This window comes from Colletotrichum jinshuiense, chromosome 4, assembly GCF_051148585.1.
Source record: "Colletotrichum jinshuiense chromosome 4, complete sequence".
In the NCBI taxonomy this organism is placed as follows: domain Eukaryota; kingdom Fungi; phylum Ascomycota; class Sordariomycetes; order Glomerellales; family Glomerellaceae; genus Colletotrichum; species Colletotrichum jinshuiense.
The window spans coordinates 167394-191733 of NC_139311.1; the positions used below are offsets into that span (position 1 = coordinate 167394).

Sequence of the window (24340 nt, forward strand, 5' to 3'; positions counted from 1 at the left end):
ATCCGAGCCTCCCCGCCAAGGCAAAGAAAGTCCTGATACCACCCGAATCCCCTTCCTCCTTTCCCACGCAACCCTCTCACGATTTCCCAGACAAGCTGAGCATGGCAAGCAAAGCTACACGTCTCTTTTGACACTCAAACGACACCCCGGGACACAGGCCCACGTCAAAATAGCTTAAACAAAACAGCAACGGACCATGGAAACCACATCACTTGCGAGGCCGAGGGAGTGGGGGGAAAAAAGGACCTCAAATAGCTCAGATATGTACCATTCCGCTGGAAACCGCCGCGGGCACTCCAGCATGCACTCGCTCTAACTCTGAAAAAAAACACACAAATCTCTTCCAGGAATAGGCTGTCCATATTTCGTTGTTTATGCGTCCCATACAGCAGCTTGGTGGTATCCATGCGCGCGCGGCAGGAGGGTTCTCGCCGACCCTTGCTCCCTCTCTCCCTCTGTCTCCCTCTCGAGCATCTCTCTCTCTCTCTCTCGCTCTCCAAGCAAAATACCCCCTTCCAGGAAAAATATAAAAAAAAAGTCTCTCGGCCCAGGAAATAACCCGGGCCAGCCATTTCTGTAGCTTTCCACCTCTCTATTTCATGCGTCGCAATCCCTTGTGGTTTGTGTAAGAAAATGAAAACGAAAAAACTGATTATGGACAATGACCGGAATACTTTGAAACCCTGTAAACTCCCAAAGACTCGAGCACGAACCGATACTGGCCATGCCGTTACACCCGTGCAAGCCAGCATTATTGAGACAACCTCTGAAGACAAGGACTCTGACATCTCCGCTTCGTCAATATACAATCCCTATTTTGTTTTTCCTTCGTTTTCCCCGTTACTGGCGCCAGAGCGTGTTTGCTGGCGGTGACTCGTGACATCGTATGCGATGCGTTGTCGTTTGAATTACGGGCTGGCCCATCCGCCTGCGACGTCGACCCACTCGGCGAGGCACGATCCCTCCTTGCCCTCGACGTCGACAATGTCCGTGTCGCATCTGCATCGGCAGCCGACTCCGTTCTCCTTCTCCGCGTCCCAGTCGTCCCAGTACTTGTCCTCCTCGGAACGCTTCTTGTCGTCCAGCGTCGTCTTCTCGAGGTACGGTTGTCTGGGAAGCTGTCGGGCCGGGGCGTTTGCAGGGCAGTGCTGGATGGTGGTGTGTCGGTAACCGAAGTCTCGGAAGTAGTGGATGTCCCGGGGGGCGAGGAGGGCGCCGGCGGCCAGGGAGTGGATCGGGGCGTCACCCCACTTGTCAACGTTAGCTAAGTTCCTACCCTCGTGCATGCCAATCACTTACGCGTTCCATCCAGAAGCCTCCACTGCGGTCCATCATTTGGAAGAAATCCTCGTATTCCTTGCTGCGGAACCAGTCGAGGCTGGCAATCTCGAAGTTGGACCAGAAATGGCACATGTTGTACGACTCGCCTTCCATAGCCTCGGGGTCGATGTCGGGAAGGTTGTTCCGGTTGGGGTCGCTGCGCAGGACTTCCTCGGGGAGGGGGGATTGGTCGGTCGGCTCCTCCTTCTTCTCGGGGACGGGGTCGACGAACATCTCCCACAGGCCCTTAGACTTGAGGCCCTTGAGGCGCTTGTAGGCGGAGGCGTATCTGAAGATGTTGGGGACGGTCTCGCGGAGTTCCTTGACAGCGATGGTGAAGCCGTACGTCTTGTTGGCATCGATCATGGCCCAGAAAGGATCACTGTCTTTTGTTAGCTGTCGCGGTCGAACCACAGAGGCGTTGTCCCACGTACTAAGTAATGTCGCAGAAGTACTTGATCTCCGGCTCAAGACGCCAGTACCAGTTGTACTTGGCGAGAAGCTCGTGCTTGTAGAAGAATCTGAATTGGGTTAGCCTTCGCTCGAGAACCCCTTGCCCGTCCGCTTCGGCGACTCACCCAGAGTAGAATCGGCACATGGCGTGGTAGCTCTCCAGGCCGCCGTACATGACGGCGGCGTCGCCCTGCTTGGCGATACCCTCCTTGGCGACCTTGTGGTCGATCCAGTCGGGGTAACCCCACATCTCAGGACCAACCTTGCCGAACTCGACGGGAGCGGACGTGTAGTTGGTGACAACCTCCTTGAATGTCTCGTTGAAGTCGCCGTCGTTCAGGAAGACGTAGGGGTAGTGGTACCAGCGGTTGAAGTGACGCTCGATGGACTTGATGGACTGGATGACTCCGTCCAATTCCTTGTTGCGGGCCAGGACGACGAAGGCACCGTTGGCTCGGGGCCTGCTCACATCGGGTTCGAGGCATCCGGTAACGAAGACCTTGTCGTGCTCTTCGCTGATTTTCCTATGCGCCATCACGTCAGTTCTTGCCAATGGCTGGCGGCGTCACGCGAGACATACCTGATGGCGGGAGGGGCGCCCGCGGGCATCAATATCCTCCCGGGAGAGCTAGGGTGCCTGACAAACAGCACCAGGATAAGAATGACGACGATCAGGGGGAAGAGGATGACGACGCCGAGAGGCACCGAGATGCTCGAGTTCCCGCGAAGCCGCAGGGGTCTTCTGAAGAAGGCGAGGCGCGATGTCAATCTGTTCTGGCGGGCATGCTTCGTGGCCGGCTTCTCGTCAGCCACAGGCAATTGCGGCGATGTTGACGGGATAGCCTTGACGGCTCGTCTGAAGAGATCCATGGCTACGGCTGCGGCGTACCGTCGCCAGCAGATGTGTGAAGAGGATGGATGTCGGTTGGAGGTGCGTCGGATGAGAGATGGGATGGGTCAAAGGGTGGCGTTGGAGGATGCGTCGTCGAGATTAGTAGGCAGGATTGGGCAAGGGGTGGTGGGAGGCGATTGCGGCGTGCCGATTAGGAATTTTGGACGTAGACGCGGACCGCGAGCAAAAGCAAAGCCGGGTCTCTTATCGAGGCAGCAAAAGTGCTGGTTGGGACGATGCGGAATGCACAGTCAAGGTGAACGAGCGGCAGGGACGAAGTTTCCCTCGAGCAAGGCGTCGGCGGTAGTGGTGGTGGTGGTAGTAGTGGAGTGCTGACCGAAGACGGGCTGGCTGAGACTGGACAGTTTTCAGACCAAGGTACGCGTCGAAGGAGGTATGCGCAGCACGGTAGCGACGGCGGCGGCGGGTGGCAGGTGGTGAATGGGGTAGCGCAGCAGCAGTTGCTTCGTGCTCTGGTACGCCACGCTGTTGCAATGCAATGGCGAATCCGCTACGGGCTACTACCTCGTGGTGTGTGGGTTGGCACGAAGGTCAAATGGTTCCCGAGGTCAAAGGCTGACAGTGACGGGGTTGAGCCGAGTCGATGTCAATTGCGTCGAGTGGACGTCTCGGCAGCCGACATAGGTCAGTGGCGTTCGCAAAGCGGCGGAACGCTGTCGTCGTCGTCAGGTCGGGAGGGGGGGTGGTCGAAGGTCGCAAGAGGTCGGAGGGGGGCGTTCGTGGGAGAGAAAGAGAGTTGGTTAATTAGGGAAAAAAGAACCAACCTTTTTGGGGGTGCGGGAGAAAAAGCTGACAGATGTCACGGATAGGAGAGTTAGGTTGGCATTTTTTTTTTCTGGCGATAGGGGAGTCGGGACGGGGGCGCGGACGGTAAGGTGCGCACGCAGCAGTAGCGAGATAGGGACGACTAGACTGGCTGTACACCCTGTATCTCCTGTCATGCAAAAGGACACACAGGCAAAGGCGAAGGGACGTGGACGGATGAGGATGGGATTAGGGGCCGCTGGGGGGGTGGGCCACTGCCACCACTGCCACCACTGCCACCCGCTGCCACTCTGTGCCACTGCTGCTACCATGTCTGTCTCCTATCTCTCTCCTCTCCCTCTCTCTTGCACTCACTCGCTCTCACTCGCTCACTATCATTCTCCCCTTGTCTTCTTGAAACTGCCTCTGTCTCTCTCTGCCACTGCCACTGCCACTGCCACTGCCAATACCTCGCCTTTGCCATTGCCTGTCTCTCTCTTTCTCCTCTTTCTCCGCCGTGATCGTCTCTGGGCTTTTTGCCTGGCCCTGGCCTTGGACGGGTACTGGACGGGGTACCAGAGACCAGACCGGACTGGACTGCACTGGACGGGAGCTGCAACAACTGGATCCGGACGCAGCCAATGAAGCCAAGCCGAGGGAAAGCAGAGTGGATACAACGGGGGCTTCAAGTGGATCCGAGCTGGCTCGGTCGCATCGCATAATTGGCCCGCCGGCCCCGCCAAGAAGCGCGCGGAAAGGAGGGAGTGGGACCCTCCTTTTTCCCTGCGGTACGTACCGCCCGCCCCTAGGCAATCTGGACATCTGGATTCTTTCTTTGGGGGAATCCTGTTTGGCAATGGCAAAAGAAATAAAAATAACCAAAAAAAAAAAGGGCCTGCCACCGCAGCTTCCTCTGCATTGGCGCCCATTTCCCACAATCCCACATCCTGATTCTTTCCTGCACATGCGCCAATGCCGGCAAGCACAAGCACCGCGAAGGAAGAAGCCAAGTTCCCTGCCAACCCTGTCTCCTTGAGCTTGTCAGCTCTGCGCCACAACTTCCCACCCGCCTCCCACCTGTCCAATCGCCATCAAGGCATATCATTTAAATCCGATCCCTATTCCGATGCTGGCATTCCTGGCCATGCCACCTTCGCCATGGCAGCTGTTCGCGGTTGTCCGACACCAGCTGCCCACAAGCTGTTTCCATCAAAAGGTGTGCTACCGAACCCTCCGGAGATGGTCCGACTTACGTACTTCCAGAAGCCCCGGGTCTGTGGATCACCGGATAACCATGACTTCAACTTTGTCAACCCTATGGATTGTAGGACCACCAAAGCCCTGCTTGATCGTGCCAATCCTGTAACGCTTGATGCTGTTGTTGATGCCGTCAATCGCAAAGTCTTACGAAGCGAGACCCAGCGCGTCTTCCATGCCCGGTATCTCTCACTCTTTGAACGCACAACACATCTATTCTGTTCGAGTCCCACTTACACCCCCATCCTGCTCGTGATCTCCTTATAAAATGGACTGCTGCGGTTGATCTCTTGATTGCTAGAGCCGTATCCAATGTCTTCGTGTTTGCCCCTCACTCCCCCTTGGAGAGCATTACCTTTTCCTCATATCTCATCTTGCCCATTATCTTCTTAAGGAGAGGATCCTGCAGCGCCAGCGGCACCATATCCAAGAGGACCATTTGCACCGCATGCCCCCAGTACGGAACCACGACCGCCCTCCCACACCCGGCCCGGTCCAGGATGGCATTCGCCATGGTATCCACCGACGGGCAAAACAAACTGGGCGTCACGAGATCCGTCTTGGTGGCCACCTCCCCAACCCGGACACCCATGACCTCCACATAAACCCCATCGAGCGAGAGCTCCCTCGCCATGGCCGTCGACAGGGAGTTGAGGTACGCCTTGCTCCCGCTGTAGAATGACAGGAGGGGCAGCCCGTTGTCCGAGAGGGACCCCACGTTGACGACGAGAGCGGGCGCCGAGCTGCCGGCGAACCGCCTCAGCAAGATGGAGCTCAGCAGCGTCGGGAACAGGGCGTTCATGTGCACGTTGGACGCGATCTCCTCCGTCGTGAACTGGTCCAGCCGCCGCATGGTGGGGAGCGCGGGGCCGCCGCCGACGTTGTTGATAAGGACCCTCAAGTTGAGGCCCTCCAGCGGCGCCAGCGCGGCATCCCACGGCCGAGACCCCGAGCCCAGCACCCCGGCGTCGCCGACCATGACCCGGAACTCCCGGCCCGGGTGCCTGCGGGCGAGGTTGCCCCTGACGCCCTCCAGCTTGACGTCGTTGCGTCCGTGGAGGACCACGTTGAAGCCCCGCCGGGCGAGCTCGTTCGCGAGCCCCTTACCGATGCCGTCGCTCGCGCCGGTGACTAGCGCCCAGGCGGGCTTGCCGTCGACGGCCCGGAGGTATCGATCAAGCCTTGACTTGCGGAAAAATGGAGCAAAGGGCCACGCGAGTTTGTACACCGCAGCGAGGAGGGCGACCGCCCCGACAGTAGCAAGAAACCCAAGCGAGCCCATGATGGCAAGAAAGAGAAGAAGTGAAAAGGCGCGTAAGTGGGCTAGTTGGGCGTAGACGGACAAGCCTACGTCCGTTTCACGAAATGTTTTCCGGGCGCCATCCTAATTAAACCCCTCGGAAAAGAAACGAAAAGCGCATGTGAACGGGCGGGCTAGACGTCGTTCGATTGAATGCTTGGATGGATTGACTCTGGGGGAGAAAGGGACGGCTGAGGCAACGCCAGACGCTCCCTTCAATGCTCTCCCCGCGTGGGAGTTGGCAATCCGAACCCGAACCCGAAAGAGCAGTGCAGTACACAAAGTCCGAGACACGGATACGCCCCCTCTCCATGCTCTTTCAGAACCCAATTGCTTCCCCCCTCCAACGGATCTGCAAGATCTGCGCATCGTCTTTGTAACAAGCTCTCAGTAGTGGAAGAGTTGGGCCAAACCCTGATTCACAATCCCATGTTCGCTGGTTCTAGTCCCCAGGCGAAAGGGCTAGAGCGTTTGATATCAGACGGAAAGCGTCGACTGAGAGAAGCCGAGCTATTTTTTTTGCTTGGGGTAGTATACAATATCTGTACGTACATATCGCCGGGAAGTAATGGTACATTTCGTCTGCTGTGCTCTCCTCTCGGAACTCATATTTACCAGAGGACATCCTCGCGGACAACCTTCTTCTCCTGCTTGCGCGCCTCCCTCGCCGCACCATCCACACGCTTCCTCGCAATCGGCACCTTGAAGTACAAACTGGGCGACTCGCCCTCCTTGAGCAGATGGCTCATGTATCCCCGGTGGGCGGGGTCGCGGTAGTACTCAATGTCGGAACGGCTCGTGGGGTCGGGCAGTCTGTACTGGAACGTCTTCTTGCGCGCCTCGGAGAGAACACTCTCGACGTACTCCTTGCCGTAGGGCAGCGGCTTGTCCGTGTTGACGCTCTCGCCGCGCAGGATGCGCTTGATGGACTGCTTCGTGTAGAATCTCGTGAGGATCTTGCCGCCGTTGCCCTCGATGGCGTCAATGGCGGACGACGACGCGCGGGAGACCATGATATCGATGGGCTGGCGGAGGTCCTGCTTTCCTCTTCCGAGGAGCTTGATACCGTCCTTGACGCTGCCAATCAAGCCCGACTCGATGATCTCCTTGACCGTGATCTGCTTCGTAGCGTCCAGTCGGCCGGCGTCGATCCACTGCTGCAGCTTGTCGAGGTTCAGTTTGGACATGACGGGGGCGCGCCTGCAATTGGGTTAACGTCAACGTGAGGCTCCGGGGCGAGGCTGCTGTGCTGGGCAGCAAGCCAATTGGTGCACCTACTTGTTGTCGAAACCCTTGGATCCTCTCTGCACAATCAGAGGTGTCTGGCCACCCTGGAACCACGGCTTGACGTGACCATGCTGCTTTTGACCCTTGTGACCTCGTCCGGACGTCTTGCCCTTGCCGGCAGAGGCACCTCGACCGACTCTGATGCGCTTGTTGTAGGCAGACTTGTTGTCGCTTAGGCTGGCGAGGATGGAGGCATTGCGGGTGCCGATGGACAGGCCGGCGAAGAGGGAGGCGAGGCTCGGGGGGTTCGTCGAGGGTCGCAGCGCCCGGCTACAGCATGTCGTGACATGCAATGGGGATAGTAACCGCGGCGGCATTGTGAAGGTGGTGGTCGGTATGGGCGACTGGGTGGCTTGGGAGTGACACTGACACGCCCCTTGGGTTCGGTCCTCCAAAATTTCCAATGGAGCCTCACAGGAGCTTGCTGGCCCGGTCGCGAGCCCGGCAGAACCTCGCGAAGAAAGGCCGAGGTTCTCATGCCTGAGGCATCCATGATCCTTTTTTCTTTTCTTCTTTTCTGGCTGTGGCTATGACGGCCGTGGCTGTGGCTGTGGCTGTGGCTGATGGTGGGTGCTCCTGCGAGAGAAGCTGTGGCTAGTGTCGCACATGCATGAACGGGCCCCCCATCATGGCGCAACCTCCACCGGATGGAGACTGGGACGCTGGAAACTGGAGACTGGATACATATGACTTGCTTACTTACGCCTGGAAGTGTGAAGCTCCCCCTGGTCCCGTCAGAGCCCGCCCCCAGCCCCCCGTCCCCGTGCTGCTGCGCGTGTTCAGCGGACGCTGACCTGCGACAGGGACTGTTTGCTCCGCTTCAGCGTGGTGTCCCCAGTCGCCCATGCCCAAAGGTGGGAGCTTCGCAAAACCAAGGTTCATGCCGCTTGCATGTCTGGCACAGACGATTCAGGCACTCGGCTCAGGCTTCTGTCGTCAGCGTTCCCTCGTCCAGTCCTGGTCCCCTCGTCGCCGTCCCTCGTTCACGGCCCGCCTCGACGTGTCTGAAGCTTGCGCCCCAGCCCAGCTCTCTCCCACAGCCGGACCTTGGAAAACAAAACAAACCAGAAGGAAGAAAAAAAAAGTTCACCACGCCTTCTCGTGTCACCCGTAGAGTCACCACGTGTTTTGTCGCGTACAATTGAGCTTGCGTGCACCTGTCGTGGTCCTCCGCATCATCCCCGGCGTTCTCCATATTCATGTTGGGCTCAAGCTATAGGTAACCTTGGCCTGCTACCGAGAAACATCGGCGGATTCGGCCTGTTACGCGGCAGGCTTACTCCGGACCTTGGCTGCCCTGCTCTTATCTGCCACTCTGCACCACGCACCTTCTCTCCCCAATTACGCATCAATTACGAGGCCGACAGCCTCCAGACATTCCCCCCCTGCGTTGGCCAACGCCCACCTCAGCCGTCCATCGAATTCATTGGAGGGACTTCAATCGGGTCGTACAGAGTTGCTGAGCACCAGCACCAGATCCAGTACCACCTTGATATCGCCTATCCGGTCCGTACATAGTCGCCAAACATGTCCCTCTTCGGATCGTCACCACCGACGGAGTCTCCGTCCATCACCTCCGCCGCCCCATCGCGATCGCTGTTCGACGAAGAGCCCATGTCCAAGTCTGCCTCGAACTCGCTCTTCACCGACGACGACTTCGCCGCCGCCGAGAACTCGCCGTGGGACATGCCTACCCCGAGGAAGAAGCAGTCCCGCGCCGACCTTGTCCGCAACCTCCTCTCCGCCTCCGACGTGCCCGATAGCTACATCGAGACCTTTGACACGGTCGTCCGGGAGGATGGCAACGGAGGGCGCGTCAACGCCGGCGGCATAGCCAAGCTGTTTGCCGCCGCGCGCCTGGGAGCCGACCACCAGGCGCAGATCATGTCCATGGTTGTGCCGGCTGCAGGTGGCGACATTGCCGTCGGACGCGGCGAGTTCAACGTCCTTTTGGCACTCATTGCCCTGGCACAGGAAGGCGAGTCCATCAGCCTCGACACCGTAGACGAGCGCCGCAGAAGTGAGTTTTGTTCAACTCCCCCCCTCATTGTTCTCCGTCCACCCATCTCTGTCCCCATCGACGTATATGCCCATGACCTTGGCACCCTGTCCCGCCGAGCTATCGACTATCGCAGTGACTTATCAGTGCGCAATCTGTGTGGGGTTCTGTACTAATTGCCAATACACTAACCAGACCTTCCGCTACCCAAGCTCGCCGGCTTGACTGCTGCTCCCGTGATGCCTCCCATCTCCGAGCTTGCTGCCAAACCTCCCCAAGCTCCCGTCACACCACCCACCGAAACTGCACCGCCGCCGCCGCCTCAGCCAAGCACCCTGCGCCGACCTCCGATGGACTTCCCAGAACCCGAAGACCCATGGAACTCCCCCGACGTACACAAGGGCCATGCGCACGCCGCTATTGAGTCCCCCAGCAGAGCCAACGGTGCCAGCCCCCAGCGCTCTGCCGCAAACGGCAACGGAAACGGTAATGGCAATGGCAACTACAGCACGTCGCCGAGCACCGCCATCGCCGGCCGAACCATGTCTTCCTACACGACGGCGACCGTCAGCTCCGAGACGGGTTCCGGCCGTCAAAATATAAGCACCGGAACATCACCAGGTGGCGGTTGGGGCGGCTACTTTGACGGCAACAACCCGGGAGGCGGTTTCAGCGAGCCGATCCCCAACCAGATCACGAGTCCTTTCGGCAGCACCGGTGGCGGACGCGATGCGGCTGTCAATCCCTCGAGCACGCCCGCCTTGCGCACCACCATGAGTGGCAGGACCGGAGGCGCTGTTGAGGAGAACATCATCGTCACCTTGATGCCGGAGAAGGAGGGCTTGTTCATGTTCCAGCACCACAACTACGAGGTTTCCAGCATCCGACGAGGTAGCAAGGTTATCAGGCGATACAGTGACTTTGTATGGCTTCTGGACTGCATGCACAAGCGATACCCGTTCAGAGCGCTGCCTCTGTTGCCTCCCAAGCGTGTTGCTGGTGAGTTTTGACCCGCCATTTGCACGATCATCGCTGACAGCAACAGTCAATGGAAACCACTTCTCCAACGACGGCGCCTTTATAGAGAAGCGCCGCCGAGGTCTGGCAAGGTTTCTGAATGCCCTCGTTCGCCATCCCATTCTCGGCCAGGAGCAGCTCATCATCATGTTCCTCACCGTTCCTACTGTAAGCCAACCTCGCTTCACCGAAACTGAGCCTTGCTAATTGGTAGTATCAGGAACTTTCCGTATGGCGTAAACAGGCAACCATCTCTGTCCAAGACGAGTTCGCAGGGCGCGTCCTCCCACCTGGCCTTGAGGACTCTCTCCCCCCCACGCTCGAGGCCCTGTTTGACAAGACACGGGCTGGTATCCGGCGGTCGGCTGAACTGTACATCACCATCTGCAACGTCATGGACCGCCTGGTGAAGCGGAGCGAGGGCGTCGCCGCCGACCACGCCCGCATCGCCATGTCCCTCACCTCCCTGACAGAGACGAGCGCCGACACCTATGCCAGCGACACCAACGACGTGCCTTTGCTCAATGACGGCCTGACATCCATGAGCAGACATTTGAGAACATGCCAGACTCTTTTGGAAGACGAAAGCAAGGCCTGGGACGAGGGTGTGTTGGAGGACTTGAAGCGCCAGCGAGATGCTCTTGTCAGTATTCGCGACCTGTTTGAACGGAGGGAGCGGCTCGACAAGGACAACATTCCCTACCTGGAGCGGAGGATCCAGACGAATGAGACGAAGCTGGCCAGCCTCCGCAGCAAGCCTGAGGGTTTGGTAAAACCGGGTGAGATTGAGAAGGTGGTTGAGGCGATTATCAAGGTATGTCGAGTTTCCTGTGCGGCCCAAAGCAACTACTGACGTCTTTTGCAGGACAAGGAGTCCATCGTCAACCAGCACAACCGATCCATCTTTGTCAAGGAATGCATCCGTGACGAGCTCATCTATTTCCAGTCGACTCAGTTCCACGTGTCACGTTGGAACCAGGACTGGGCCCAGGAGCGCGTCAAGTACTCCGAGATGCTGGCTGACAACTGGCGCCGTCTGCTCGACGAGCTGGAGGGCATGCCTCTGGGCGACTGATAGCGTCTTCACCCGGCGCCTTTTCCCGCTTCGATTTTGCATATCAGCGTTTTTCCATATCTGGAGTTCCGGTCTTTTCTCTACATCCGCCAGATTGCTCAACTCTTGTGTTGACTGTCAGCGGCAGTCCCAGTCTTGTACGAAATTGTGACGTTTTCTGAGCGCGATATTTCCAACCAGATGTACATCTTAGAGCAGGGACCCGTCGCCGAATACCCTTTGGTTACGCAAGTTGCTTTTAATACCATGGTTCTTAATTTTTACCTCCGTCGTCGCTGCTGTTGCTTGAAGGCTCGTCTTGTGTGACCTGCCCCGCTCGTGATGTTGTCCTCGAGGGTACCCTTGCCCACGCCTGATTCCAGTTCTGATCGCCACATTGGCCTGCTCCGTTCGGTATAAAAACTGCACACACCCTCCTCGCCGACCTCGTCAAGATTAGTCTGCAATACATGTAGGATTCGTCGATCGTCTTAGTCCCACCTTCAGTACGCTTCTGGTAGGACTCGTCATCTTATCCACATTCAAGGTGGCCTTTGAAATATGACACGATAGTCTAGCTCATCATATGCTGCCCTGTGCCTAAATGATTGTAACCCTCATTGTGATATATTCCCATATGCTCACTACCCAGTCACCTTCGCCCTCGCCCCTTTTGAGACTCATTGTCGTGCCTGTACTGCCCCCAGAAAAGGGGACGTTGTACTCAGGCAACGTCCTCTCCTTCCCGCCTCCTTTATCCTCCTGGTGAATTCCAGTCACATGCCGTTGTCCCCGCTATAGACCTGAATATCGGGAGCGCGTTGAGGATTTCCTATAGGGTATCGTGAGATCGAGAGAGCCCCAAGCCCTAGGGTCGATTAGTCGTCGTTGGCCACATTGGCTCGACTTGAGTGAAAACTCTTCTTCTGCTTCTTTCTCCTATCCCAGTTAGATTCTCAACAACCCTTTACAATACCGAACAAGCAGCTTTCTTCCACTCCTTGGAACCAGCTTCATCGTCAAACACCAAAGACAACAAGACAAGACGAACTCTCTTTGAGCAAGCACATTTGCTACATCATGGCTGTAGGTCATGCCCTTGTCCCCCTGCTGCGTTTCTTTCTGTTTTGATGTACTCCTTTCGCCCCTTCACCTTCATCGAGGGATTCCTCTCTGCCTCATCACCATCGTCTACCCATGCCCCTATTACACCTTCCTTCCACTCACCCTCATCATCTCCACGCTCTACCCACCGTTCTGTTCTTCCACGGCGTCGCCCGTCCCGCGAGTATTCCTTACTAATACCTTCAAGACCCAAGATGAAGCCCACGAGCAGAGCCTCTTCGTTGACGGCAACGACGGCAACCAGGGCGTTGGCAACGGCAACGGCGGCAATGGATTCGCCGGCTTCGACAACGATGCCGTGGGCCGAAACGACCTCACTGGCGTGCACTTGAACTGCAAGATGGAAGTGTACAGGATCGACGGCAACGACTACAGCGGCGGCGTCCCCCGCCGTTGCAACGCGGTGGTCTTCGACCCGATGTACGCCCGCTGGTGCTACTGTTCAACCCAACGAAAGTGTAAGCCGGAGGTGAACTTCACCGGCCTCGACGGCAACGTCTCCCTCAAGACTTGCCACGCTTGTCGCGCGAATAGCGCCACCAGGGCCATTAAGGACCCTGTTGAAAAGCAGAAGGCCAAGGCCGCGAAGACGAACAGCAGACATTTCATTGTCAACATGGGCGGAATGGGTGACGTCGGTCACCAGGCGGGCCCGTCGTACTCCTGAGCGGATAACCACGACACGGTTGGCAATGTCGCTTCTATACTACGGGTGGAATTTTTATCGGCGGTCTCGTCGCTGCCCAGGGACCGGGTAGCTCGCGAGGGATAATGGCTTGTTCACGGAGGAGGCACTCGGATTCGTTAGTGGTATGGGATTTGTACGGCAGATGGATTTGATACTGGGTCAACGGGCCGTTGATAAGTAGGCATGCTTGATGCTACCTTTTCCTGGTGGCTATAGGAAGAGGCTCTAATTCATTCCTTTCCCTCGAGATTTCCCCTCTGAACATTCACTACTTAGATGGCCTAAATTCTAAACAAAACATTGAACCCTCAATGACGTCCCCCTGCTTCCATGGAGTGGTAGCAGCAGCATACAGAAGTTCACGCGTGTGTCTCGGAATATTCCGCGCTAGCTTGCCTGCCCGCACTACATCACCATACCAAGTCTTTGAGGCTCAGATGCCTCGGTTCGGCTGAGTACTTCTGCAGGATGCAGTCATGGCCTCAACCAGGTAGGCGAAGGTAGAAAACAGCGAGAATAATGAGGGCCTCTGGCATCAGGAGCAGAGGCAGCTTGTATGAACCAAGGGAGGAGAAGGGAGGAAATACATTGGCTGCTGGTATTGTGACTGTTGAGAACAATCGAAACCAGATATGAAAAGCTTCAGCCAAACACAAGTCCGATGAAGCTGCGATGAATATCAGGTGTAGTTTCCCGTGGTAATCTATCATCAGATCTGGTCTAGGACGGGTTTGTCATCTTCATTTAACCAAAACACAAGTTTCTGATATACGGAGACTCTATGCATCAATAGTTTAAATTATATCTAACATAATAAAATAACAGAAAAGCATCAGGCCACTCTACACCGTTCACGAATGGTCAAATCTCTATATTGTATACTTGACAGTTCTACCCAAGGAAATTCATTTACAACTGCTTGATAAATATTCCTCCAGATGGTTCGCCAGTTGGAATGCATGCCCTTTGAAGGATGCAGGCTGAATACTTGCAAAGCTCACACCATAGAACAACAAATCTCTCGCATTTTGGCTTCCAAGTCCGTAACATCCTCAGGGCCTGGAAAGCTCGCCGTGTCGACATTGACACGACTACCGAGGTTTTGAGCATTTGTGTATGGTAATGAGGCTGTGGCTGTCAATGGGCTGGCGATCGGCAGGCCACGCCAGCCGAGAGACATCTGTTGGCTGCCGAGTGTCCTCGTGCACAGAAGTCTACATGCAGTCAGATCTCGATCGTCCGGATCATCGTGTTCTCCCAACAATACGACAGCATGGAGGCCGCGGACCGCACCATAGCCTCGCGGGTACCTCCAGGACACGCCGACTTGGCGGCAGATGCAGAAGGGGCAAGTCGCCGAGGGTGTTGTGCCCTACCCAACTACCAACAGTATTCCACTCCAAAAGACAGGCGAGGCCCAATCCTCGAGACTGAATTGAAGTGAAGGGAGGGGGGAGTTGCCGCACCCTTCCGGACAACGCCAATGAGCAAGCCTCGCTTGATGTCGCCAGTCACCTCTCCTCCGGCATCCATTCGACACTCTGCTGCTGCTGCATTTTGCTCACCGCCCTTCACACCATCTTCGCCCAGCTTCCGCCGGTCAGTCTTCGTATCGTCCCTCGTATCGTCGCGTCTTGCATTTTTGTCCTCGCAGGCCGTTGCGATGGCCGTCCCGAAAAGAGCAATAAAGCAACCCTCTTATCTCCAGGCCAGGATACTCAGCCGTTCGATATGGTAAGGTTGCCAGCCAAAAGAGCCATTCCGGCTAGCTGCCGGTGCCGCGCATATCAATAGATAACGCACCACGATATGGGACAGCAAAAAGGGCGCGCATGCAAGCCAATCTCAGATCTTGATAGCCACAGCACCAGATACCAGATATATCAACGAGTGCCGGCCGCAAGCTGCACAGCGCGCAACGCAGCCCAGCGAGTGTCCCGGAAATCTTGCGGAAACATCGACAACCGGCGCATTTCGGCAGCTCGGCACCGTAAACGACATAATCGCACCCGAATGGAGATGGATGCACGGGAACTAGCTGGATGACATGAGGACAAGGCGTGCCGTCTTTTCCGACAGGCTGATCAGGGAACAGTTATTTCGAGGGATTTATAGAGTGGACGCCCGACGACAATCCTCACTCCGCTCCCGCGTATTCGACAACTTTGGACCGATCCGATCACGGCATGCGACACTCACAATCACGTCAACAGAGCACCGGAACTTTGAACATATGAATCAACATTAGGAACAGGACCGAATCCCCGAAATGCCTATCGCCCATCTACCCTTCGACAGTTGCTAATGTTCTTTGTGCCGATTCCATCAAGACGCAACAATTTTTTATCTACCAAAAAATACCCATGACACCATTCGATGAGAAGAAAAAAGAAGGAGACCTGAGCAAGGAGACCCCGAGGTATTACATCCGTCGTGCACACCTTCGTGCCCTCAACCTGCCGTTTGCTCCATCATTATATACCGCTGCAAACAGGCCACATGCGCCAAAAAATAAAAAGGTAATGAAAACCCAATGATTGGAGGAAAATGTTGAAGATCGTGAAGAAGAAAAATATGACAGAGGAAAATGCCGGATTGGACGCCCATGGCTAGGGCGCCACCATCAGCCCAATACAGCCGCAAGCCTTGGCCGAAGTCTTAGTTGCACCACATCTCGACACGAGTCCGCTCAAGTTGGCTCAGGACATCAAAATCGAGACCCGTTTGCCTGAAGGCGACAATGACCATGTCGAAGCGCTGCTCCAGCGACTTGGCGTTCCAGCCCTCGACGTCCAGGCGAGCAATCTGCGGCACCGCCTCCTGCTTGACGAGGGGATCGGCCCAGCAAACATCGACCTTCTCCGTCAGCACAAGGCTCTTCGCGAGCTCGAGGCCGGGGGAGTTTGCCAGGTGAGACTGGCCCTTCTTGAAGCCCATGCCAACAACGAGGACGCTGGGCCGCGGCTTCTCGGCGCACAGTGTCTCAACTGCGCGTTGGGCGATGGCCGCCGGGCGGGCGCGCATCTTCTCCGTTGCGTGCTGCAAGAGGGGGAACTGGCTGTTGGAAAGAAGGTAGTACGGGTTGACCGGGATGCAGTGACCGCCAACACCGAGACTGGGGGTGAAGGGCATGTACCCGAAAGGCTTGGTGGCCGCGGCGCCAGAGACCTCGTACGGGTCAACACCATGGCCCAGACAGGCATCGGCCATCTCGTTTGCGAACGCAATGCACATCATGCGCTGGCAGTTCTCGTACAGCTTGGTCATCTCGGCAACCTCGGGCCGCGACACAGGCACGACGTTGTCGAAAACCTGGGAGTAAAGGCGAACGATGGCGTTGAGCGATCCGGGGACCATATCATCCAGGCCGGATACGATCTTGGGGATGGCGAAGGCGGGAGGCTCGACACGGCCGGGATCGACACGCTCGGGAGACATGCCGGCGAAGAAGTGACGCTCCTTTGCCAGAGGGCCGAGCAGCTCTCTGGTCATGCCGACCGCGACAGAGGATTCGACGACAACCACCGAGCCGGGACGGGCGTACGTGGCGACGTTCTTGAGCGCGGACCTCAGGAAAGAGGAGTCGATGGTCTGGTCTGGGCGCAGAAGAGTAGGGACCGAAATGAGGAAGTGGGTGGCCGCTGCCATGTCACTGGGCTTGCAGGTGAACTTGGCCTTGCTGTCCGGGCCGAACTCCCTCTCAAGGCTCTGGACTCGTTCCTCGGAGACATCGAAACCAAGAACGTTGAACTTGCGAGCGAAGTTGCCCACGAGGTGCTCTCCGACGTAGCCAACCCCGATGACGGCAACCAACGGTTCAGCCTCGAGGTCAATGGAGCTGGCAATGGTTGCGAGCTCCTCGTCCGACTCGCACTCCTCCGTGGGAGGAGTGACGGGGTAGTAGCCATCGTGAGAGAACTCCCAAGGCTCAGACTTGCTCTCCGGGGATTCAAAGGGGTAGGCGTTGCGGTAGGTCGGAGACCGCTCCGGAGTGTCGGGGGTGGGCATTTGGGCATCCATTACGGCGAAGTGAGGGTGTGAAGGAACAATGGACAAGGTGATTGTGGATGTGAATGAGTGGCAGAGAAGAGTTGGGAAAATGGTGGGGGATATCCTATGATATCTTTCTTTGCAAAGTTCACTACACTGCCAAGCGGGTGGCTCTTGAAGAGGGCGTGAAGAGGGAAGAGAGGGGCGCACAGAAAGGAAGGGAGAAGATCTTGTTGGAAGAAAGGAGACGGGAGTTAAAAAGACTTGCAGATTAAGGCACTAACACGATGAACGGGCAGGAGGAAGAGGAGGAGACAGCCCACTCATGTTGGCCCTGCCCCTGGCGTCAGCTTCTGGAAGTTGCCCAGACCAAACTTTGGCAACACCTCTCCATGCCAGCACCTGTGGAAAGCAATGATTGAGACACGGTCTGAAGCTGAGTGCCGCCGGGCCTAATCGGGCAGATCCACGCTTGCAGCACGGCGTGGGCGCCTTGGTAGTGGTGAGGCTCCCCAAGACGGCGGCACGCGGCTAGGATAGCGCCGGGGCCGTGGACGGATCAAAGTTGGAAGAGACGAGATGGCTGATAGTTTCAGGTCCAGGCTAGCTCCCGCGCCGGCCAAACTTGGAGTCAAACAGGCGACCATCAGCAATAGTCCGTCCAAAAGCAGTCCATGGCAAGCGACCTGAAGGTGGCTGAAGGCCCACCCCCAAAGCGCAACCACAGGTGCGCTTCGGCATAACGACGCTGCACGGGGAAGGAAACAATAGCGCAATATGGCATCAGCACAACGAGGATGGCAAAATTCTGCCCCGGCCGGCGTCCAGCCCAACATGCCAGGCACTCGAGGTGTCTGGTCACTCATCAACAACATGATCCGGCGGGAATCGCCAAGCTGGCAAGCCCGGATGCATGAAGTAGGCAAAGACACTCATATCCCCTGTCTGCCCATCGCACTCTCGCCGAGGTGTCCTCCGACGCTTGATGTCATGCAGAACGCGGGCCCCCCGTCACTCTTGCTGAGGACTTTTTTTTCCCTTGGGGAGGAGGGTAGGCTGGCTGGAGGCGGCTTTCTGGGGACTAGGCGCGGAGTTGAGCATCACAATCCGCTGCAAGGTCATATTCGACGTCGTAAGCGGCGGCCAGGGTGCTGGATCGAGATGAATCGACAAAGGCCGGACGCTACTCTAGGTTACCTTTGCATCTCGTGGCCGAGGGGGGTACCAGCTAAGCCACCGGCCTTGGGTCCGACGATCACGCCTGGCCAGTCTTTTCAAGAGCGCGATTTCAATATTTTGTCGACTTCTTGCAGGACTTGGAAGTTTTCTGCGATGGAAAGCTTGCGAGTGGAGGGTGGCCGACAAGGGGGCGTGAGGTGGGAGAGGGGTGCGGTGGTGGGGGCCAGGATGAGGCCTGCTCGCAGAGGACGGCGTACCCTTTCAGTATCCGTATTCCGTATGCACATTTCGAAGTTGCGGAAGCTATCGTCTTGGCAGTCAAGCTCAGGAAACCGAATGGGACGACGTTTTGTGTCGAAGCGCAGCAGAAGAAAGAAATACACGGACTGACGGCTGAGATGGGATGATTGGTGGGAGGAACGAAGCGAGCGACGTTCGGTCAGCTCCCCACGGATGCATATGCACATGTCATGCATTATGCAACGCGAAAAAACACGGGTCCCGCCCCCGCTGGATGCAAGTCTCAGTCCGAGCGGTGGGTCATCGTTTTATTGCATTCCGCGACTCTTGGGTAGTATTGCATGAACCCGGGGTTTTTCTCGGCCACCTCTCTTCCCCCCCCCCCCTTTACCATCTTCACCTCACCATTTTCTCACGCCCCCTCCTTCATCTTCGCATCCCCCCCCCTCCCCCCTCCCTCCAGGGGCGCGAGCCCATCAATGGCTTTCCGGTCCGTCCTCCACGATCCCGTCGTGGTACGTCCATCCCGACCCAAGCTTCCAAGCCACATTCTGCCCCTTGCACTGGGCGGCATACACGTGGAGGGAAACGGCGCCAATGACCGGTTGTTTCTCACTGACGCCTCTCTTTGCTCTTTTCGTCCCCTCTAGGACCCTCCCAGGAAGAAAATAAGAAACGCCTGCCAAGATGCCCCTTCATCTCATCTGCTTGAGGACCGGCGTGACGCCACAGGGGAAAACATTTCATGCACACGCGGTTTTTGTTCAGCACCCATCCCGGCTTCTCAAGCCACACCGGTCTTTGTCCAACCTGGTTTAATGCCATTGTTACTCTCATTCCCGCCGCTTGGGGCCAACAAACGTGCTCGAGCTGATGCCGTGGCATGATGCTTTGTTCAAACAAGCAAGAAAGCGTCCCAAAATGGGACAGTTAGGAGCCCTTACTGGCGGACGGGACGCTGCATCGACCGGAATAGCATCACTATCCGTTCAGCTGGTCTTAGCAATGGCAAAATTTTCTCGAAAAGGATCTGAAGCCCAAGAAGGCTGTTTCCCGTCGAGAATAGCCACGGCTGCGACAAAGCTGACGGCGATATCCGTGGCCCCTCAATATAACCTGAAAGTAGCCTGCAACACTTGCCGGTCCCCCCTCGGGGGGTCCATCGCCACTGCATGCACAGAAAATGTTCTCTGCAAGCTGAAAGTGTCTTTCGTTTTTTTGAAAATGGTATTTGCCATCATTTCAGTGTGTGCCCTCAACATCGGCATGATTGGTGGGACTTTTCGCCTTGATGGCAAGCTGACGAACCAAAAGTAAGGAAAACCAGCATCACAGCACTGATGCATCTGCACACCCAATGCGGAATGCAAAAACAATTTTTAGAACTGCAGAGAGCACTACTGAGCACCGAGGACGGGTATTGGAGCCGCAGCCCTGCCAAGTAGTGCCAACAATGCAAAGAAGAACGAGGTGCATCTCACTCTTTGTATGAGGTTGGGGGTGTCATTGGCTCGAGTTACTGTCGCACCGCTTAAGTCTTCTGACTTGTACTTCATCGGCTTTTGGTGATACGAGGAAAACCGAGTCCATGAGGCGGTAGCTTTCACTCGACCAATTCCGCTTCACAAGCTTGCTCAACCCAGAATGACATCAATATCTGTTGCTAAGTACTTTTGGTTTAAGCGAAAGAAAAAACACCCCAATGCCATGACAGTCCACCCCGCCTACTGAAGAGGTTGGTGTGCGGGGAGAAGGATGCTGACAACGTTAGTAGACTGGAGCATCATCATGTTTTGTTTCGTGGGCCAAGCACATGACCTTGGCTGTTTGGAGGCAATGGAGGTCGAAAAGGAGCTTGTTGACCGATACGAGAGGGATGTTGCAAAGGAAAAGCCGCAAACACGCCATTGTTCTATCCGAAGCGAAAGATTTGATCGCATTCCAACGGGTTTCCGTTTTAGCCTCCGGAATGGGCGACGGGAGTCGACAGCCGTCGGCATATTTTCCATTCGGGTCCGTTACCAGATCCTCGGAAACAGAAGGGCAGGCCACATCCGAAGGACGAGGAACCTGATCAAGCAACAGGGAAACATAGAACGCGTTTCCTCGAGCGCGTCTTCCATTGCCGGAGGGGTCTAATCATCGTACTAGACTGTCTCCTTGGATGGAAATGGGCTTCTTCTGCTGGACAACTGGAACACGAGGCGAACAGCAACGTATCAGTCGCGACCATGCCCAGTCAAGTTTGTTAGGCTGGGCAAGACCACTGAGAACGGACGGTGATAAGTACGTACCCACGGCCAACAGCGACCCCACCGTTCCCGCTTTGCCCGTTCTGGAACACTCGGATAATTGAATGGGCGACTAACAAGGCGACTAACAAGGCGACTAACAAGGATCGTTGACTCGACCCAGAGCTGGCCGGGGGTTCTTGGAGGTGGCCGTGCTACCCCGGTCAGCTCCCGGTAACATCCCAAGCCCTGGCCTCCGATCTGCTTCCAGGTCTGCCCCCTGCCTGTTAACAAGCACATCATCAATCAATCATCAGGGCGCCAGCCGTGTATATTGGACCTTGCTGGTTGCCAATGGGGTACAACTGCTCAGCTTCTGCAAGCCTGCAAGGGTCCAATATTGTCTTTCACCCAGCCCATCCCATGTTGACAGAGATTTCCCCCTTCCTTTCACCGTTAGCCTGACAACGCATACCTTGCTGGTCAGCGGCTGGGCTCGTACCCGGGCATTATTTGCCGATCCCAGCCTTTAGTCGGGGCCGGAATCGGATCGGGTGAATCCATATGGGCTTGTCTCTGCAACCCACTTGAGCTTCTCGTACCCGAGCAGCTCAAGGCTTTGCTACTTTCTGTGCCATCTGCTGATAGCGTGATCCGGTAATGTCAGCCAAGTAGTCATGTCAGGACCCATTGCTGGCCCCAAAGACTCGGAACCGGCAACGTGGACGACTCGTTGTTAACCCAGGCCATAGGGTCTTAGACCACGACCCAACGGGGCGCCGTCTCGTATCGAGAGGGTTGGAGACACCAGCCTGCTTAAGCAAGTGCCGTTCATCCCGTCTGACTCCATCCATCTCTAGCTCAAAGAAATATTATAATGCTCTTGGCCAGCGCCATTGACCCAGTTGCCAAGTCACGCGCCCCATTAGCCAGCTTGACTTGTACTTTCTTGTCCCAACCTGAAAACTGATCTCGCCTCGGCATTCTTGGCAGGACTGGAGCAATATCAACTCTCGTGGTGTTCAATCGAAGACAAGCCAATCCTTCCGGGAAACTCTTGTAAATACTGCCCACCGCCGTCTTTGGAATACCCCGGAAAACTATCATCCATCTTGCCCGCAGTGTCGATCGACCGGAATCATACCCCTTTGCATTTACAAACTGCCGCATTACTTAATAGTCATGCATGCGTTATTGACTCTCCTCCTTTCGGGGGCGGCCATTGCCGCCACTATCAACAGTCCCCTGACAAAACGTGCCGAGTGCGGGCCCGGAATCGGGTCTTGTTCATCAGGAGAGTGTTGCTCAGAAGCCGGATGGTGCGGAACGACGGCAGATTACTGCGGCGGCTCGCAATGCCAGATCGAATACAGCGACTCTTGCGACACCTTGTAAGTCGGCTAGAACCTCGGTTGCTACCTGGATGCACCGCACCACATGTTGCTAACGGTACCTCGACAGCTTTCCACCACCTGGCGCCAGTACGGAGAGCATCGCCCGTCCCCTTGTGGGCTCCGTACCTTATGGTGTGTTCATCTGTGTATGCATCGTAGAACCCGTCCTAACATGCGTCCCTTCTAGGCTCAATTATCACCACTTGTGCTGTCCCGGGAACCTTGGCATTGACCTATGACGATGGCCCATACATTTACACCTCCAACCTGCTTGATATCCTTGAGGCCCAGAACGTTACCGCCACCTTCTTCGTTGCTGGCAACAACATTGGCAAGAACCGGATGGACAATCCCGACACCGCATGGCCTGCCATCATGCGTCGAATGTACGCCGCGGGTCACCATATCGCCAGCCATACCTGGACCCACCGCAACTTGAACGAGGTTAACAGTACCATTCAGCGGACTGAGATAATCTACAACGAGATGGCGTTCCGGAACCTTTTCGGTTGGATTCCAACCTACATGCGTCCTCCCTACCTGGAATGCGACGCCGGCACGGGCTGCCAGAACCTCCTCAGGACGCTCGGCTACCACATTATCAACGTCAACATTGATACCAAAGACTACATGTATGATACTCCCGAGACGATCCAGACCGCCAAGGATCGCTTTTCGAATGGCGTCTCGACAAATGCGGCCGCCAATAGTTACATCGAGCTGTCTCACGATGTCCACTACCAGACCGTAGTAAATCTCACGCAGTTCATGATTGACACTGCAAAGGCCCGTGGTTACCGTCTGGTGACTGTGGGTGAGTGTCTCAACGATCCCAAGGAGAACTGGTACCGGTCTGCCGGTGGCGCTCTTAGCTCTAGTGTTGTGCCTGCTAGCACGAGAACGACAACAACAACTTCAGTGCCGACGTCTAACACGATCGGGACCTCGACGCTTCCATCGTCAGTCTTGACCAGAGCCACATCCTCCGTCATAACTTTGACCACCGCAACTAAAGTATCGTCGTCTAGTGCCCCTGCATCTACGCTGAAGGTGTCACCGGACCAGACATGCGGTGGCACCGGCGGTTACACGTGTCTCAACTCGAACTTCGGCAACTGCTGCTCCTACTACGGATTTTGGTATGTATTTGGACGCCTTTGACGCCATTATATGGCAAGACTGACGATTTCCCCTTAACACAGCGGCTCAAGCCTCACATACTGCGGGACGGGCTGCCAATCGGGCTTCGGATCTTGCTCGCCCCAGGTTTCGGGCGTTGCCGACTCCACCAACGGCCTCTGCGGCAGCCAATACAATGCAACATGCAAGAACTACGGTCAAAAGACTTGCTGCTCTCAATATGGATACTGGTAAGCTCTTTCAATTATTCGCCTCCCTCTGACCGGTTGCCTCGGGCATGCCCCATCCGGAGGGGATGGTATGCAAAAAGACGAAGTACTGACGATCACCCTACAGCGGTAGTTCTACGACGCACTGCGGAACGGGCTGCCAGTCGCTTTTCGGAACCTGCAATTGAGCGGGCTACGCTGTGGTGCAGCATGTATTGCCTCATGCATCTAACCTGGAGGCTGGTCGCCGCCGTAGGCGCACGGCATTGTCGATCTTCGGGCCTCGGAAGAGGACATAGCAGATCATGGCCTCTGCAATATATCGCGCAGGAACCGACAACGAACATGAGGGGCAAAAAATGGATTCCTTAATGATCATTCTTCTTTTTTTCGGACAGGCGGGCTGAGGAACCGATGGAATACAGCGTGCAGTCTCTCGGCGGCCAAGGCTGTCGACGCCGACGCACTGCTACCTATCTACCAGCTACTACCTTCCTTATGACCTCTACGGCCGAGAGTTGGGATAAAGCTGGGGATGCGACTCAGGTGCATCGTGGCAAAAGCGTTGGGGGAAAAAACAAAAATGCGGGATCAAGGTCGCAGATGCACGGAGCGAAATAGTTTAATGATTAACACCTAATTGAGAAGTGAAATTGTCTCAACCGCCATCGTGCGCTTGCGACATCGAAACGGCCGGTCTCGTGCTTGACTCTGTCTCTCCAACGAATGTCTTGCGCAGATTTCATTTCAACGGGTTTTGTCTCTTCCTGTCACCTTCCATATACGATAGGCTCCGATGA

The 24340-nt window shown here is 56.2% G+C and overlaps 7 protein-coding genes across 7 annotated transcripts; 3 read left to right on the forward strand and 4 right to left on the reverse strand.

Moving 5' to 3' along the window:
- Positions 1 to 908: 908 nt before the first annotated feature.
- On the reverse strand, positions 909 to 2643 carry EsH8_IV_000048 (nucleotide-diphospho-sugar transferase; the record flags this gene model as incomplete). Its single annotated transcript, XM_083264938.1, has 5 exons — positions 909 to 1250; positions 1300 to 1702; positions 1755 to 1841; positions 1899 to 2297; positions 2354 to 2643. 5 exons carry the CDS (start codon positions 2641 to 2643, stop codon positions 909 to 911), a joined length of 1521 nt encoding a protein of 506 aa, XP_083123833.1.
- Positions 2644 to 5018: 2375 nt separating this feature from the next.
- EsH8_IV_000049 (uncharacterized protein) lies at positions 5019 to 5969 on the reverse strand (the record flags this gene model as incomplete). The annotated part of the gene is made up of 1 exon (XM_083264939.1): positions 5019 to 5969. One exon carries the CDS (start codon positions 5967 to 5969, stop codon positions 5019 to 5021), a length of 951 nt encoding a protein of 316 aa, XP_083123834.1.
- A 629-nt stretch (positions 5970 to 6598) lies between these two features.
- EsH8_IV_000050 (mitochondrial 54S ribosomal protein uL15m) lies at positions 6599 to 7591 on the reverse strand (the record flags this gene model as incomplete). The annotated part of the gene is made up of 2 exons (XM_083264940.1): positions 6599 to 7187; positions 7266 to 7591. 2 exons carry the CDS (start codon positions 7589 to 7591, stop codon positions 6599 to 6601), a joined length of 915 nt encoding a protein of 304 aa, XP_083123835.1.
- A 1210-nt stretch (positions 7592 to 8801) lies between these two features.
- On the forward strand, positions 8802 to 11365 carry EsH8_IV_000051 (uncharacterized protein; the record flags this gene model as incomplete). The annotated part of the gene is made up of 5 exons (XM_083264941.1): positions 8802 to 9294; positions 9469 to 10272; positions 10319 to 10458; positions 10505 to 11104; positions 11156 to 11365. The coding sequence occupies 5 exons, from the start codon at positions 8802 to 8804 to the stop codon at positions 11363 to 11365; spliced, it is 2247 nt and encodes a 748-aa protein (XP_083123836.1).
- Positions 11366 to 12424: 1059 nt separating this feature from the next.
- On the forward strand, positions 12425 to 13136 carry EsH8_IV_000052 (uncharacterized protein; the record flags this gene model as incomplete). Its single annotated transcript, XM_083264942.1, has 2 exons — positions 12425 to 12430; positions 12657 to 13136. The coding sequence occupies 2 exons, from the start codon at positions 12425 to 12427 to the stop codon at positions 13134 to 13136; spliced, it is 486 nt and encodes a 161-aa protein (XP_083123837.1).
- A 2679-nt stretch (positions 13137 to 15815) lies between these two features.
- Positions 15816 to 17177, reverse strand: EsH8_IV_000053 (nucleotide sugar dehydrogenase; the record flags this gene model as incomplete). Its single annotated transcript, XM_083264943.1, has 1 exon — positions 15816 to 17177. The coding sequence occupies one exon, from the start codon at positions 17175 to 17177 to the stop codon at positions 15816 to 15818; it is 1362 nt and encodes a 453-aa protein (XP_083123838.1).
- A 4802-nt stretch (positions 17178 to 21979) lies between these two features.
- EsH8_IV_000054 (chitin deacetylase) lies at positions 21980 to 23728 on the forward strand (the record flags this gene model as incomplete). Its single annotated transcript, XM_083264944.1, has 6 exons — positions 21980 to 22188; positions 22259 to 22323; positions 22379 to 23150; positions 23220 to 23330; positions 23394 to 23561; positions 23668 to 23728. 6 exons carry the CDS (start codon positions 21980 to 21982, stop codon positions 23726 to 23728), a joined length of 1386 nt encoding a protein of 461 aa, XP_083123839.1.
- Positions 23729 to 24340: the final 612 nt, after the last annotated feature.